Here is a 16435-nt window from a genome sequence, read left to right on the forward strand (position 1 = left end):
AAGGCAACTCATATCTACCTAAGAGCAATTCTTGTCAGCATTTTCAGCCATTTCCACATTACAAACAGAATCCCAAGCTTGAGCTGGCAACATCTGCCCAGATCTGCCACCTGTTTCAGAGCAGGTCAGACCCACACAGTGGAGCTGTGCTCCCTCCTGCCTGCCCTGGATAAGCACCAGCACAGTGGCTGTCACAAAGGCAGTGTCTGGCTAAGCTGAGCTTTGCGGACAAATACAGCTCTAAGTCAATCATCTTGCTCCATAAATAGTGAAGTCACTGATCTGAGAAAGGGTGAGATGTTTCAGCTGGATTAGTGGTTATACACCTATGTTAGTGTGGAGGTTTCCTAAACCACCAAGAGGAACAAGACTAACTACATCTGGCAGAGGAATCCATTGTTTTGTAAGCACAGCAGGATGGGTCACATTACCAGTGATGTTTTCTTGTTGTGACTCCGAATTTGGCAGTGCATTCATAGCAGTTGGAGCCATCACACCAGGGAGGTTCTTTTGTCAGCATATCTGTTAGAGGCAAAAACGTAAAGGCAAAATGGGCTCAGACACCTCTGGAGTTCACTAAACATTAAGGAGACTGTGTCCAGTTTTAGGCTACATTCAGTGTAACAGATGTAACTACTCTTGCAGTCTTGTTTGTAGAGAATGTCGAGTTATCCACATTATCCACAGCAACTACACAGCACCAGTTAAAAAGCACTGCCTGAGTTTTAAGCTACATTAGACTACACAACCAACCAAGACTTTCATGTCTGCCCTTCCAGAAAAAGTAATATTTGACAGGTCTGCACTGTACAGCTTTCCAGCTCATCATGAGAAAAACTAGTATTCCTACCCCCCATGGAAAGTAGTATAAAATTCACAAGTTCAGCCTGTCTGGAATTACTGTCATCTAAGTCAGTTGTCCAGAGTTCTTTCCTTCACCAAAGTATCCCAAGAAACACAAGCTCAAAACACTTCCCACTTTAGCAAGTGGTACTTACCCAGCAGTCTAAAGAGAAGCTGTTTTGTTGCAACTTGATAGTTGAAAATATTGATTCCTTGATTATTGTTAACCCCCAGACGAGCCCCAGCTCTCACTATTGCACGACACAAGTTGGCATTTCCCTTCATGTAAGCCAAGAGCAGCACTGAAAAATAAAAGCCAGACAGTTTCTTGCTAGCAGAGTGGTACATTGTGGTACACTCAGTCCAGAGTAGCATCTTTAGTTTTTAAGTTTCCATGTAATGTTTGCATCTTACTGTATTTAATATGTTACTGCCAATTATTCCAGCTTTAGAAGTGACATACCATGAAGACAACTTGAGTGGCTCTCAAGTTCAACAGCTGTTGAGTCTCACCTACCTGTGTTTCCTTCAGCATCAGGTTTGTCTAGAGGGTATTCTGGCATACACTCCAAGAAGAGGTCACAGATGGCTGCTGCATTATCTTTCCCATATTGTCCCAAAATATGCATTGGTGACTGGCCTCTGGGGAAAAGAGTTGGTTATCCTGATCAAAGTCTGCTTGCTACTCCAGTTCCTCATCCAGCTCTCCTTGTTTTCAAGTTTGGTTCAGACTTGGGCAATGCTACACCTCCGTAACTTTCTATATCATGCACAACTGCCCACTTTAGCTTTCTGTCTTTGATATTCATAATTTCCACACAATTTAGACACAGCATCCTCTGACTCAAAGACTTCAATTAAATTAGTGTAGAAATACTTTAATACAAGCTAAATCTTTGGGTTTTTTTTTAAAATCTAATATTATCAGCACATATTTTAAGATGCAATGTGATTCCTTTAGTCTGTTAAGACTATAAATAATTACCTGATATTAAAGGCTTCTGCATCTACATTGCACTCTGTGAGGAGCACCCGGATGTTGTTCAGCCGCCCGTGCATCACTGCCAGATGAAGGGCTGAAAAGTAAAACAAAAAAAGGTTCAAGACTCTGAGTGTCAGCAATAATTACAGCCTAATAAATAAGTAACACCCCTCCTTTCAGCTTCCCCCATCTTCCATCTCAAACACACTGATTTCTTGGACCTTCATCCTCCTCCACCTTTGCAGAACAAGCCCGTTCAGTGTGCTCTTCCCACCACCAGGAGACACCTGTAACAGACCTCCTGCAGTCTCTGCATTGACTTGTAACTGGAAGTTTACCATTATTCCCATTTTCATCCACAGCTGCAAAGTCCACTCCATTCTCCAGCAGGACTGAGCAGATGGTGGGCAGGTCTTGCTGTGCTGCCAGATGAAGAGCAGTCTGGCGGTGCTTTGTCAGCTCATTCACCTGAGCCCCTGCCAGCAGCTGCCAGGAGGCAAGAGGGGACATGGTCAGAGATGCTTTCAGGGCTAACTGAAAATTTCAGAAAGCTAAATGAAAATTTCTGTGATTGAAGCACACAGGACTCCACTGTGCAGAGGCACTTCTAGGCCTCCAGCACATACAAAATGCTATCATTACTGAGCTGCTATAATCTGTGTTTGTGTTCATAGGTGCAGAAAGCTCAAGGGAAGGTTCTTTACAGCGAGCCTTTACACTGCCCAGGAAGTGCTGCAAACCAACCATGCTCACATCAAGTATGACACGTGAGGCGGCCCAGCAACACTACAGGCCAAGGGAACTTGCTGTCCCAGAGAAAGTGCCCTGCCCAGCCCCAGGGTGTGTGCCAGGCACAGCAGAGCCCCCGGCACGCACCAGGTTGCGCACGATGATCTCGGAGCCGGCCTGCACCGCCAGGTGCAGAGGGGTCAGCTTGGACGCGTCCTGCACCCGCGAGTTGACGTTGGCCTGGACGCTGATCAGGAACAGCACACTCTCGATGTCCGAGTTCTGCACAGCCACGTGGAGGAAGTTCCGGCCTTTATTATCCACCTGGGCCAGAAAGGGCACATGGAATTACAGCCATTATTCCTGCAGAACAAACTGGTTTATGTAACAGGACACATTTTCACTATGACATACTCGCTCCATCTACTTGAACTGTAGAATCTTGTTCCTTTCACTGGCTGACATTAGAGACTTATCTGATAGATGTGATTATCAAATAATTTCTCAGTTCAGTTATCTGCTGCAACTGCTCACTCAAGCCCGCTGCAGACTCTTTATTTCTACTTTATAACCTTGTCATTTCTTGACCACACAGTGGAAGGTATTGTTAGACAGACAAAAGGTCAATAGCTGTTGAGGTTAAGCACTGAGCAGCAGTTAAAGATAAATTCAGTTAAATGAAACAAGCTTGAGTCAATCTGGCAGTTAATCCAGGAGAAGGAAGCAACATGCAATCCTGCCACGCTGATGCAAAGTGTATTCACAGAACTGTGGAATGCTTTGGGTTGGAAGGGACCATCCAGTTCCACACCCTGCCATGGGCAGGGACACCTTCCACCAGAGCAGGCTGCTCAGAGCCCCATCCACCCTGGCCTTGGACACCTCCAGGGATGGGGCAGCCACAGCTGCTCTGAGGGCAACCTGAGAATTCATTTTGGCTTAATACCAAGTATATGTTGTTCAACTTTGTCTTGAAGCTGATGTTAAAGCATTATCTAGAACTGGCTGTATTTATAACTATGTTTTAGATATATTACAAGAGCTCACTAAGCACTGAAATACTTTACTAGTAATTAAACTTACACAGAGTAGGAAGAATCTCCTGAACAGCTGCCTGAAGTGTCACACCAGAAGCCTGAAGATACAGTTGGAGATTTTATAGTTCAGCAGGGCAGCATAGCATCTATTTTTCAGTTATTTTAGGTCATGTTTTCTGTTTTGGATAGCTTTAGGAGAGCTGGGTAATAGATTATTTCTGTACTAGTCCAGCACAAGACAAGAGCAGAGTTAGAATTTTCTCCTTATATACACATATGCCTGTTCCTCTGTTTAGTATTGACAGGATAAGGTTTGACAGACACTAACCCTTACTGTTCTTATACACAGGACATACACCCTACAGTTCCCTAACAAATCCTGCAACAGAGAGCTGGCATCTGGCATATGGATTGCATGTACAGACAAAAGGATAAAGCAGAAATGGCCTGTGGAACAACTGTTACCACAAACCAGTGCAGTAACAAGATGGTCTGAACACTCCCAGCTTACCTGTTCAGCAGCTCCTGGTTCCCTCTTCAAAATTGCTTCAGCTGCTTTATTATTTTTATATGTCATAGCACAGGCAAAGGGAGTCATTCCTTGCCTGTCACGCACATTCAGCTTAATATCAGGATGTGAAATCATCAGCTGAATGATAACATTATGCTGGTTGCTAATGGCAACGTGGATTGGAGTTCTTCCTTCTGCATCCTAGAAGGAAACCAGAAGTTTCTTATATGAGGAGTCAGTAATACACAAATCCTTCCCTAATTCTGAAGGGTCAGGCAAACTTGGCAGTTTAGTTTTGTGACACACCCAGCTTTCTTCAGCAGGGGCACCAAACAGCTGCAGTGGGAGCTCAAATCACAGTGCAGGAAAAGCAAATTGGGATTTGTTTCTCCAAACAGGTTGGCCTCAATCCTGTGCTACAGAGCCATTGAAGTAGCTCAGTGTAACATTTCCCACGTAGTCAGTCATTTTGGGGACAGAGAGGAGCATTCAAATTTGATGGATAATTCAACTGAGGAGTTTAATCATTTGTCTGCATCAAGCAGCAGTTTACAGCCAAGGCTGCTTTGTGACTCTGTTCTGTGATCTCTCTTTCAACAGCATCAGGACCTAGAAATGTTATTCATTCATTTCTTTTGTTGCCATTTGTCAAGCTTCTGTTTAAGGATTATTGTGTAATCAAAAATGAAGTGTAACTCACATCACCTCAGTTTACTCAGTAACAGAAGACACTTCCCAAACCTACCAGCAAAGTGGAGTATTATGGAGCTTTACACCGTGGCTCATCTGATGATTAAATGCAGCAGAACACAGCCCTGCTCCTGCCTTTAGTTCACAGCAGGGACAGAAGAGCTGAACTCTAATCATTACATCAGAAATGTAACACTATCACTATTTTCCTTCAGCACAGCTTCCTGAATTAACCCACCACATGGGCAGATAACCCTAGGTCTGGTAACAAGGCACAGGAGATAAGGCAGACCTGCATTGGTTCAGCTCTAAGAGCAGGATATTCTTTTCCCTACTGAGAGGAAAGTTTGTTTTCACTACATTAGAGGCAAAGAATCAACTTCTAAAAATTGTGCACAATTTCTCCACACACCTGAGCATTGACATTGGCACCAAACTCCAGAAGGCACTGGATCAGCTCTTCTAGTCCCCAGCAGGCTGCCAAGTGTAAGGGTGTCTGCCCATCATGAGCCTCCTCCTCTCCTTCTCCATTCGGGCCTGGTTTTCTGGGACTATTCACATCACACCCACTAAAACACAACAGTCAATTTAATATATTTAATCCAGATTTAAAATGTTTCAAAAAGGATCAGAGAAAAGTTTACAAAAGCTGATCTAGCAACTGCTGACACATTCAACAAAAGCACAAATTCCTAGGTTTGACTCTTGTCATCAGAACAAGATGCTGATAAAGATAACAGAATGTGTTGGTAAAATTAGTCAGAATTCTCTAAGTCCAACCCACCAAAAGCCTAAGGAAGCACATCCTTGTTACTGACCCAAGACAACATGCAATGGATTTACACCAGGGACACACACACAGGCGCACTGGGAGGTTTGGGGCTGGGAGGGGCTCTGACCTGCGGATCAGAAAGCAGCCGATCTGCTCACTGTTCTCATCGATAGCCCTGTGCAGAAGGGTCTGCAGGCAGCCCCCTGGGCCTGGCCCCCAGCAGGTTGCATCACAGCCATGCCTGACCTGGAAGGAGAAGCACAATGAGTGAAGGTCTTTCATGTCTGCAGACTCCTACTGCAGTCCCTGACTAACTCTTCTGAAGGCAGAACTTGACATGACTTTTCTGCTCTTGTGATAGGCACTGAATTTCAGGAAGCTACTTGAAGGTCTTCCAGACCATGAATTTATTGGTTTACAGTGTAATCCTTAATTAGGTGGTATTATCAACAATCAAATATTCACCTATATATATTCTGATTGACAGGTCTTAAGACACTTGGACTAGTTACCTCACTTTTAACAGTGACAAACACCTAAAGCAGCATCAGCAGACACTGCCTTTGAAGGTCTGGCCCATTTACTGGCTTTCCTATGCATTCAGCTAGACAGATACAGTTTTTTCCAGGAATTGTACTGCTAATATTTGTATTCTTCTACTAGAGAACCATATACTTAAGTAATGTGTCACTTCAGACTTGTCCCATTCCACTTTACAAACTATTTACAAGGTCTATACATGAGCCATTCCACTGCTGACTCCAGAAAGGTTCTTATCCAATAACACACAGTCACGTACAGTTACAAGGAGGTGTTTCTCAGGTCACCAGCACAGGCTTTAAATAATTGTCTCTAGCAGACCATAACTGGACATCAGAGACAAAGCTTGAAAGTAACCTCCTTATCAAGAAGATATAAGACCTACTTGTGTCTCCTAAGACATTTCCTGCTGGATCACCTGAGCCTGAAAGCAAATAGTTTTTAAAGTAAATATAAGCTTTTAAAGGCCTTCTTGGTGCAACTTTAAGATGCAATAAAAACTGGCACTAACACACAGACATGTTCAGTTTTATTCAGGAAGGTGATCATTACACAGGCCTGGTGTGCTATAGACTGGTGCTTCCAGGAGATCCTTCCTCCTTCCAGGATCTAGGTAGCACATTTTATGCATTTATTACAGTGGCTGAAAGATATCTGGCTGTGCAGACTACAGTATTTATAAATGATTTCTGAAGAAAAGAGGAACTTCTAGTGAAGAAAAAAACTCTACAAGTTAATGATATTGGACTACTTTGTTCTTTTCACATACTGAGTTTGGTTTTCCTGACAAATTCTTCTGTGGCTACCAAGATGCACAAAACTGAGACTAAACTAAGCCAACTGAGTGTCTTACCAGAGTTGATGCAATATCTTCTAGGTTGCTTTCCAAGGCAAGCCATAGGGGAGGATTTCCCTTCTCATCTGGCACAGACATGTCTGCTCCCCTGGTACAAATGGCATCCACCACGAGAGGGAGCTGGTTTTTGATGGCCAGCTGCAGGGCTGTCTCTCCATCCTGTGTCCTGCAGCAGGGACAGTTCCAAGTGTGTTACTACAGCAGTTTATTGGCAAAGCCCAAAATTACCTTCTCCCCTGTGTATTTTTGCTGTGGTAAAACAGTCTCTCTCCAGCCAAGCAAACACACCACACTACTATTTCATCACAGCTTTGTATTTACCTTTCTTCCCCAGCTCCCTTTAGTATCCAGTGATTTATTTCTAACGTTGGAAAAGCAAGTGAGTGTTCTTTGCTCAGAGACACTCAGTGCCATCAGAGCAGCCATTATTTGAACAAGTCCCTTCAGAGCCAGGCTGCTGCCACAGCAGAGAACAGCTTTGTCTGCAGTGTGGCAACACTTCAAGCTACAGTCAAATACCAACTGTTAAAACCCTGAAGTTAGAACAGAACAGCAGCATTAGGCAGTTTGTACCCATGACATTCACCACAGTACAGCTTGCCAAATTGCACAGACAGCCTTGTCAGTCATGTATGCAGACAAATGTTCTGTTAACTGTAATATCAAGTTGTCTAGGAGATAAGTCAGGAGGCAAGTTCCATTGGAATCTTGTTGCTGGACCTACATCTAATTATTTTAGATGGCAGCAAACATGCAGCTCCAACAAGCTGGAAAGTGGATGAGACTGTGGATGTTCAGTGCCTGTAGGCCTCTTTCTGGGACTTGAGTCTCACAGAGAGGTTTCTGTTTCCCCCAGAATCAAGTGGCACCTCCTTTTGCAGCCTCTAGAGGAGGTTCTGACCAAGGGAGCTACACACAGGTCTAAGTTCAGCCACAGTGTCACAAACCAGTGCCAAACACGTAACTATGCATAAACCACAATCCAAAACCAACTTCCAGCCATTATGCAAAGGCAGTCATCACCAGCTGCTCATACATACACATCCAGTTGAGTTAAAGTCTCACCTGACATTTATATCTGCCTGATGCTCCAGCAGGAAGAGTGCACTCTTGCTGTCCTGCCTCTGGATTGCCATGTGCAGCAGGGTCTGCCCGTCAGACATGGTGTCGTTGATGGAGGCCCCCGAGCCCAGCAGCTGAGCTGCTATGGTGTGCATGCCTGCAGAGTTCAGGCTCATTAGTGTTTTAGTATTTTACCTCTGGCTCTATAAAGCACAGACACTGAGGGCTAATAGAACAGAGTTAACATGCACAGACAAAACAGTGATCTGATATGAAAATAACCAGGGAGCTCACAGAGGAAGAATTCCCAGAACTGCAGGTACAGCTGTGGGAAAGAGGCTGTAGGACTACAAATCTTTCACCAAGTTAGATGTGCACATTCATTTTTAGAAGATGAAGAATCATCTAAAGCTCTCCTTGACAGGTCCTCTCCAGCAGCACAAGCCAGAACATGAACACACACCTGCTGTTTTATCTTTAAAAAACCCCAAACAATCTTGTTCACATCACAGCTTCCATATAGCTGTAAATTCTCATCTTGGTTGGAAGGCACATACCTGTCCAAAGAGCCAATCCCAGCACAGTCTGGTCTCTTGAGTCCTTCAGACTAAAGTCAGGAATAATTTGCAAGTTGTTGGTGGCATGAAGAGCATTAGCTACAAAAAAAAACCCACAAGGAATTTGAGCATTCTTGTACTTGACCTGCAGTCACACACTGAAAGCTGCAGCAGCAATGGCACATTTTCATGTGGGCTCTTCCTTCAGCAGTTTGAAAGATCTGGCCAAGACACCTTCAGCTTCCCTGATCTGACACTGCTCAGGATGCAGACAGTATTTCCACTACTGCCTAATCTTAATACTTACACTAAAAAACATTCAATTTTCTAGCTAAGAGGCTTAACCTGTCCCTTTTTACTGGCAATTCCGAATGCAGTGGCATGTACAAAGCCCTGAGAATGAAGAGTAGAGGCTGTACCACAACACAGTGGCAGCATCCTCCTTTTCAGCTCCCTGGGATGGATGATATTTACCCCAATTCACCTTCTCCCTTCAAAATCCCACTTATGATAAGAGACAAAATTGGCCTTGCTTCAGCTGTCAATCTCCCTTCCTGCTGCTAGAAAGAAGCTGAACTAGTAGCATTCAATAAACTCATTTGCCAGTATTTGAATATTCAAGTCTCAGCTCGACTGTAATACCAGCATTACTTTGTACAAAATCCTCTTAGTAAGAGCTAAGGGAGGCAGAAATCTCACCACAAAGATGCCTTTACCCAAATTTGATTCCAGCATTTACCTGGAAGCAAATGCTTTAAGGGATCTCAGTTGTACAGGTAGAATAGAACCCAGGATTAACTGTTAATTATCAGTGGAGAATTTACAAGTACTCAGAGGTAAAATAGTTTTCTAGTCTTAACAAGCAGATGATTTGAATTTAAGACTATATTTAGCCTGTCTTATTAATTGCTCTACTTAAGCAATGCTTCCAGGAAGACATGTTTTATTAGCAGTTTGTCAAAACACAGCTCAGATGCCACCTTGACACACCAATTCTGACAGTCTGAACCAGCACACACCCACCTTTTTGTTCCAGGATGACTGACACCACATCTGGGTGGTTGTAAGCAATAGCCATGTGGAGGGGAGTTTGCAGATAGACATTGTCTGCTGTTGGAGGAGCAGCTGCATCCTTCTGCCCAAGCACTGCTTCTGCTGTCTGGATGTTGGGATTGGCTCCTTGCTGCAGCAGTTCTGCTGTCAGGTTTGCCAGGCCGTGCCTGCAGGCTGTGTGCAGGGGGGTTTCTCCCTTTAACAAACAAGGTGCTGAGAGTTAACAGCTTGAGACGTGGAGAGAAGCAGCTTTTAAACTACTACTCCCACAAGACTTGGTGTGAAGAGCTTCACTTCCAGCAGCTGAAGCTCCTAAGGACTTCCAAACTACTTCAGTTAGCTTTTATTAAGGACTTTATCACACCAGGTACTGAGGGAAGCATTAAAAGCATGTTAACAACTGGTGATGCTGCAAGAACAGCGCCACAAGAATGGTCTGATCACTGGTAAACACCTGAAAACAGGCAAAGGCTCACAAAGTGCTCCAGCTTGCTTTAAGCTATGGGTCAGCAATGAGAGATCTCTGCAATCTTATTCCTGAAGAGAAGTAAGGAAACTTTCAGTCTAAGTTTCTGCTTTTACCCGTTTGTTTTGGTGGTTGACTTTTGCTCCGTGAGTTGCTAGGAAGAGAGAAGCTGCCTCATTTCCTGCACCAGCTGCCCTCTGAAGCAAGCAGTTTCCTAAAAAACCAGGACACTGTTAGAGTGCTATTCCAACCACATTTCAATACTACCAACTGTGCTAACACCTTCCCCACTACCTTACAACATTAAAGCTTAAAGTCAGCAAGGAAAACCCTACCTACTAGTAGCCCCCTTGTAACACTGGCCTGTCACATGCACTACCATTTAGCAATTACACATTTTGAAACTGTAAGGAGGATATTAGGACCTGGCAATGAGTCCAAATTTTCTCTGACTTCTTGCAAGTGTCCAGTTCAGCTTAGGACTGCCAGTGCTCCAGCTCTGGGTAAAGCTACTACCACCTACCACTTACTGTGCAGCAAATGCTGCTGAAACCTCATCCAGCTCCTCTGAGCACAGCCAGCAATAAGCAATTGATTTACCAGCCTTTAACATACACAGAAATACAAACCTCTGGTTTACCTGTTACTGTGTCTGGAGCATCTGTGTTGCTGCCTCGTTGGATCAACCTTGCTGCAAAACTGTTCTCATCAAAGGAGGTTCCATTCACAACAGGGGCATCCTCAAAGGGGTTCACAGACTGATCAGACGACACAGTGATGTACTGAACTGCAAGCCACAGAGCTGTGCTTCCTTCATGATCCTTCAGCTCCAAGTCCAGCCTAAAATAAGAGTTCATGTCCCCCAATTTATACCTTAAAAAGTGGTTCCCCAACACAGCTTAAGTTTCAAGTGTCTGAACAGCTGTACTAGTTCATCACTGACAACTTTGCTTGCCAAGAAACCCACTGTAGCTCCAGTTACTTCAGAGAATATGTGAATCCTCTGAAACAAGCACAGCACCTTCTAGTGAGTACTAGATTCAAGCTTATTGCTCCTAGAAGTGTGGCCCTGGTTGATCTGGGCTCACACTAAGCATAACAAAGAGGCAAATCCTCATATTTCAGTGAACTGTGTACAAGAACTGCAAAAAACCTGAGTCAAACAAAGTGTTCTGGTTCACCACCCTAAGAATTCACCTGTGTTAGCTTTAAGCAGAACCCAAGAATATACTCAGATGCTTCAAGAGTATTCTCACACCTTTTAGCTCCTCTGCAAATGAAGGTTACCACATTACTTCACCTTTGACATTATTTCACCCTCTTTGAAAAACACAAGAGATGTAGTTTGCTGCTTCTCTGCAGTAAAACAAAAACTCACATGGCCTCTGGCACCTTCAGTTATGCAAAGCCTTTACACTTTTGCATCCCAAGTCTATCACTGATCTCATTATAAGGCAACAGAAGAGTTGTTAAACCAGTTTCTTATCTACTGTCCAAGGTAAGCTCAGTGTATTCCCCAATAAGTGACACTTACTGCTTGCACTGGAGCAGCTGAGTGAACACAGGCTCATTCCTGACCACGATGGACACGTGTAATGGGGTCCTGTAATTGCAGCAAAAGCACAGTCACATCAGGAACAAGTGAGACACTTGATTTTGTCCCTGCCTCTTCAGATTTATGGGCTTCACTTGTGACACTCTTCAGAAGGGCACAAATCTTGAAACAAAGAGCAACCTACTCTTTTAGTGGACATGCTTTTGATTAATTTGGTGTAAGCAACTCAACGTAAGAATGAACTTTAAAGCAAGAAGCAGAAGAGCTGGACCTGTGAGAACTGTGTAGCTGATACACTCCAAGTCCTCTACATTATTTCACATACTTCTTTGCCAGCCCAACCTAACCCCTGAAACAGCTGACAGGCCCTACACTTCAGATGAACACCCCAGATACTGGTTTGTTTGAGATAATTTCAGTTTCTCTGACAACTTCAAAGGGAAGTACCTTCAGGAATATTATTTGCATCTTAGTTGGCTTTCTTTACTGTTCAGTGATTCAATAGAGGCAAATTAACCATGTGCCATGTGTTCTAACACTATCAACTCACCCCAGCTCTCTGTAGCAGGGCTATGTTTAATTGGCCATGACAGGGAACCGTTCAGCCTGCACAGCCTTCTGCTCTGAGTGCTGCCCACAGGTCTCCAACTGGGCTAAGGACAATGCTTTCCAGCATCACCTGTGCTTTGCTGACAGACCCGGGCAGGTTCTCAGCATCTGATCTGCACAGCACTGCCTGTTAAACTGGTAGCAGAGTTTGCTTCCCCCAGTATTTACCTGCCTTTGCTGTCCTGCATGTTGGGATTGGCTCCTGCCTGCAGGAGGGACTCTGCAATCTGTGCCATCTCTGCCATGACATCTGGCGAGTGCCTCTTGGGGCTGTAGGATGCCACCAGGTGCAGGGGGGTCTCCTGCTCCCCCAGGGTGGCAGCATTCACACGGGCACCGTTTTTAATGAGAAAGTTTGCAGCAAACTTATCTCCTTTGGGGAAACAAAACAAAGTTATTTGTGCATAGATACACAGTATGTACTTTATACTTCAGAAAATGGATACATTTGATTTCCCTCCAGACCACACATTCATTCCAACACAGGGTCTGCTCCTACAATGCCTCAGCAATAGGCAACTTTAGGAATCCTTTTCTGCAAAGTCAGGAATAAAGTATTTCACAAGCCTTTGGAAAAAGTGTTTTGCCCACAGGTGACTCAAGGTCACACATGAGTTTATTATTATTGTGACACTGAATATGCCAGTTCCTCTATCGAGATAAATCCACTGCTGCTTTAATAAACAGTTGGACAAGCTGTGATACTAAACAAACAAGTACTTTTTTGGAAAAAGGTACCATTCCAGGGCATCAGTCAAAAGTGTGTAGTTGAAGTTAGTCACCTGTTCAGTCTTGCTACACAAACAAGCAATAACACAGCCTTGGCTCTGGGAAGTTTAGCTCCATTACATATGGGGTAAGCAGTTCAGATCCACCATGCACAGCATTCCCAAGAACTCCCTCTTGAGAACGTCTCAGGACTCAGCTTAGGCTCAGTGCAACACATGGAAGCTTGGACTTGAAACACCAAGGTGCAAAGAAGGGCCTCAGGGTCATATTACCCCAAAGGTTACTTTGAGTAGACAGTGTCACACTGTTTGGGCCTGAATGCAAGACTGGACAACAAAGAACAGTGTTTCAATTTATATGGCTGCATTCTCTGCCAACAGAACCCAAATCCCATTTTCTGGGTTCCATATCTAACATTCCCCCACTCTCCAGTGACCATAAGTGGTAAGAATCACGAGGCAACTTCAGACAATTTGCTTTAGTTCCATTTCCAGAACATGTGATTGTTAACAGTGATTAATTCACTGAAACTGTGGTTACTCCAGAGCAAGCATTCACTCCCAGAGCTCAGCTCAGACTGAAAGCAGACATCAGAACCACAGGACAAATGCCAGTATTAAGTAGGAAGAGCAGCCTGCTGCAATCTTCCCAGTGCTTTCCAGGGCTGCAGCCATCACAACACTGACCTAGAAGGTCTCCTACTCCTGCTGTAGCTTCATTCACAGGATCAGACACCAGCTTTACCCTGTTTAGATACGTAGGAGATTAAAGGAACAAGCTGGGAGGTGTGTTTTGAGCTCAAGAAACTTAAACTACTTCTAGGAGTCCCAGAGAGTTTGCTGTTAAAAATAAACTTATGCTTGGCTTTCTGGAACAGAGCTGCCAAAGACATTGCAGGGAACCAGCAGCACAAGGTGTTCACTGCAGATTTTTCCCACACTTTGACCACAGGCCAAGATGCTGCTGATCCAAAGCCTTCAGAGTACTGTGGCCATGGCAACCTGGTCCTGCTGTGCTCCAGTTCTCATCAGATGCATTTCCCACTCTGAGGAGAACTGCTCAATGTAACCATGTAGTTGTGCTCAGACTACACTGGTAACTACACTACTATTCACCAGAGCTTTGAAAATACTCAGACTGAACAGAGCCACCTCCACTTCCCCTCATCTTATTTCAGTGAGATTTTCCTCCTCTAGAACTGCAGTCCAGCATCACAGGTCCTTGCTGTTAACCAGCACAAAGAAGCATATGGTGCATTCCATCCAACTCTAGAAAAAGACTTATCTTTGTGACTCTCATGCTGTCCCACTCAATTCAGCTATTTGTCAGAAAGACATGGTGTTGCCAAATTAGAATATTCCCAGTGTCTCCTTACATTTCTTCCTTCAGCAGGCAATGTTCTACTAGACTCACCTGGATGTCAAGTAGCATAAGTTTCCCCAGCCAGCAGGCTGGTCTCAGATCTCAAATAAGAGTGTTTGCTTTTAAGTTAAAAAAAAAAAAGAGACAGTACAAAGTCCATCCTTCACTACAATTTTGTAAGTGGAGTTTCAACTACAGTGTGACACAGGAATAGAATTAGGAATACATATTCCACACTGGAAACAACTGGAAGTTACCAGAGCTTCATATGCCATGTACCTACCCCTCTGGATGGCTTTGTGCAGAAGACTCCAGCCCCTTTTGTCTGCCCTATCCACGTCAGCCTTGTAGTTGACCAGGGTGGTTGCAATACTCTCCAACCTCTGGGCCAGGGCCAGATCCAAAGCAAGGTCTCCATTGTGATCCAACTCATTGAGCTTCCCAGGGAGCTACAACACAAACAGTGCACTGACATTAGAGACACACTCACCGTCCCAACACAGGATTTTAACAGCCCACTCCAACCACCACAGCACCAGCTCCAGTGCAAAGTACTGTGCTGTGTTCTGGTCCCCTTGCACAGGGACAGTCAGCAGAGCAGCTGCACCACAGGCAAACCTGCCCAGAGGGTGGGCCATGAGAAACCAGGAGTTTGCAAGCCTTGTCCAGCCCACAGAAAGCAAGACTAGTTCACTCCTAAATATGTCACCTATATTTAGTCTAGGAAGAATCATTCAGTTGTTCCTTTAAGATAGCTCAAATCTCAACTGGATCAGCACCTAAGGGTGCTAAGTATCACTCAAGTCCCAGCTTCCAATTAAGATTTGAGGCAACTTAAAGTACTAATTGAATAATTCTACATAATTAATACTTCTCTAAACAACTAGCAAATAAGATGTTTTCCAACAAGGGAGTTTTCACCCACACAGAACAAACACGTGCTCCTTCAAACTTTCAAAAGAAGAGGAAAAGCATTTGTTCAAGGAAGTTATTCTTACTGCCACAATGGAGCAAATTGACTATTACACCATTTAGTTTTAAATGTGCATAGTAATATCAGGGCATGGATTTTATTAGATAGTCTGTTGGATGCAAGGTGGTCTAGAAGTATTATGTGTCACTTCTGAGTTATGTCTCCAAGCAGCCCCTATTGCCAGACCCCCATCACACACACAGAAGTGGCTGCAGCAAAGCTAAACATGCAAATTCAGAACCAGTGACAAGAGTCAGGAATAAGGCTCAGACTTGAAGTCAGGAGCCAGTTCCCTGAAACACCAAATTGTAGGAGATGGATCAAGCCAGTCTCACCATACCTGTGAATCCATTTCTATAAGATACAAAAACACCACATCTTCTCTCTCCACTTTAATAGCCTTATGCAAAGGATATTCTGTCTTGGACTTGAACATTTTATACAGTAACTGAGCACTCATGCTGCTGAAATCTTCCTTGCGCAGGTCATCCTGGAGGCAAGAAAAGAGAAGGGTAAGCAACTCCTGCTCTATTTATAGACAAGACACTGCACAAAGTAATTCTGTAGTTCACAGAACAAGTTCAGTTAAAAGTTCCATTTTGATCACATTTTTGGCAGGAGCAATTCAAGACAGCCTTTTAAGATTAAGATTTAAGATTAAATCAGAAAGTTTTAAATCTTACCATTTTAGTTTCAAGATCAACTAGTGAAATTTTTCTTCCTTTTTGTCTACAGACATGGAAAAGTAGCATTTCACCAGGCATTATGATAGATAAACATCTAATCTTTAAAACAATGCTCTATCTGAACTCATTCTTAATTCTGACCAAAAGCCTACAACTATTGAAAACTGACAACTCCCCAGAACTTTGTAAAATTCTGAATAAAAGTAAACAAACTTAGGACTAGAAAGACCTTAGGTCTGAGTGAGTGCTCATCTGACTAAACAGAAACAACATCAGAATTATGCATCAAAAGTTAGGAATCAGAAGTAGTCAAAAGTGCTGACCCACAGGCTGATACAATAATCTTTTTCTATGCATTAACATATCAAAGTTCTCCCCTCTGCCTTAATATGAGTGAAAGAAAGAAATATCCACATCCAGATG

General features: G+C 43.7%; 1 protein-coding gene across 2 annotated transcripts in view; it reads right to left on the reverse strand.

Annotated features, from left to right (window-relative positions):
* ANKFY1 (ankyrin repeat and FYVE domain containing 1) overlaps positions 1-16435 on the reverse strand; it is a 32528-nt gene that overhangs the window by 4480 nt on the left and 11613 nt on the right. For both annotated transcript variants that reach the window (XM_071575380.1, XM_071575381.1), the window contains exons 6-24: positions 15667-15816; positions 14637-14802; positions 12431-12635; positions 11633-11701; positions 10739-10938; positions 10215-10312; positions 9603-9828; positions 8580-8678; positions 8026-8179; positions 6958-7126; positions 5692-5810; positions 5205-5361; positions 4103-4303; positions 2702-2878; positions 2164-2311; positions 1829-1919; positions 1361-1485; positions 999-1145; positions 432-522 (exon numbers count right to left, since the gene is read on the reverse strand). In XM_071575380.1, the coding sequence (XP_071431481.1) occupies positions 432-522; positions 999-1145; positions 1361-1485; positions 1829-1919; positions 2164-2311; positions 2702-2878; positions 4103-4303; positions 5205-5361; positions 5692-5810; positions 6958-7126; positions 8026-8179; positions 8580-8678; positions 9603-9828; positions 10215-10312; positions 10739-10938; positions 11633-11701; positions 12431-12635; positions 14637-14802; positions 15667-15816 (2792 nt within the window). The remainder of the gene's footprint in view (positions 1-431; positions 523-998; positions 1146-1360; positions 1486-1828; positions 1920-2163; positions 2312-2701; positions 2879-4102; positions 4304-5204; positions 5362-5691; positions 5811-6957; positions 7127-8025; positions 8180-8579; positions 8679-9602; positions 9829-10214; positions 10313-10738; positions 10939-11632; positions 11702-12430; positions 12636-14636; positions 14803-15666; positions 15817-16435) is intronic.

The sequence above is a fragment of the Pithys albifrons genome, chromosome 21, assembly GCF_047495875.1.
Source record: "Pithys albifrons albifrons isolate INPA30051 chromosome 21, PitAlb_v1, whole genome shotgun sequence".
Taxonomy (NCBI): domain Eukaryota; kingdom Metazoa; phylum Chordata; class Aves; order Passeriformes; family Thamnophilidae; genus Pithys; species Pithys albifrons.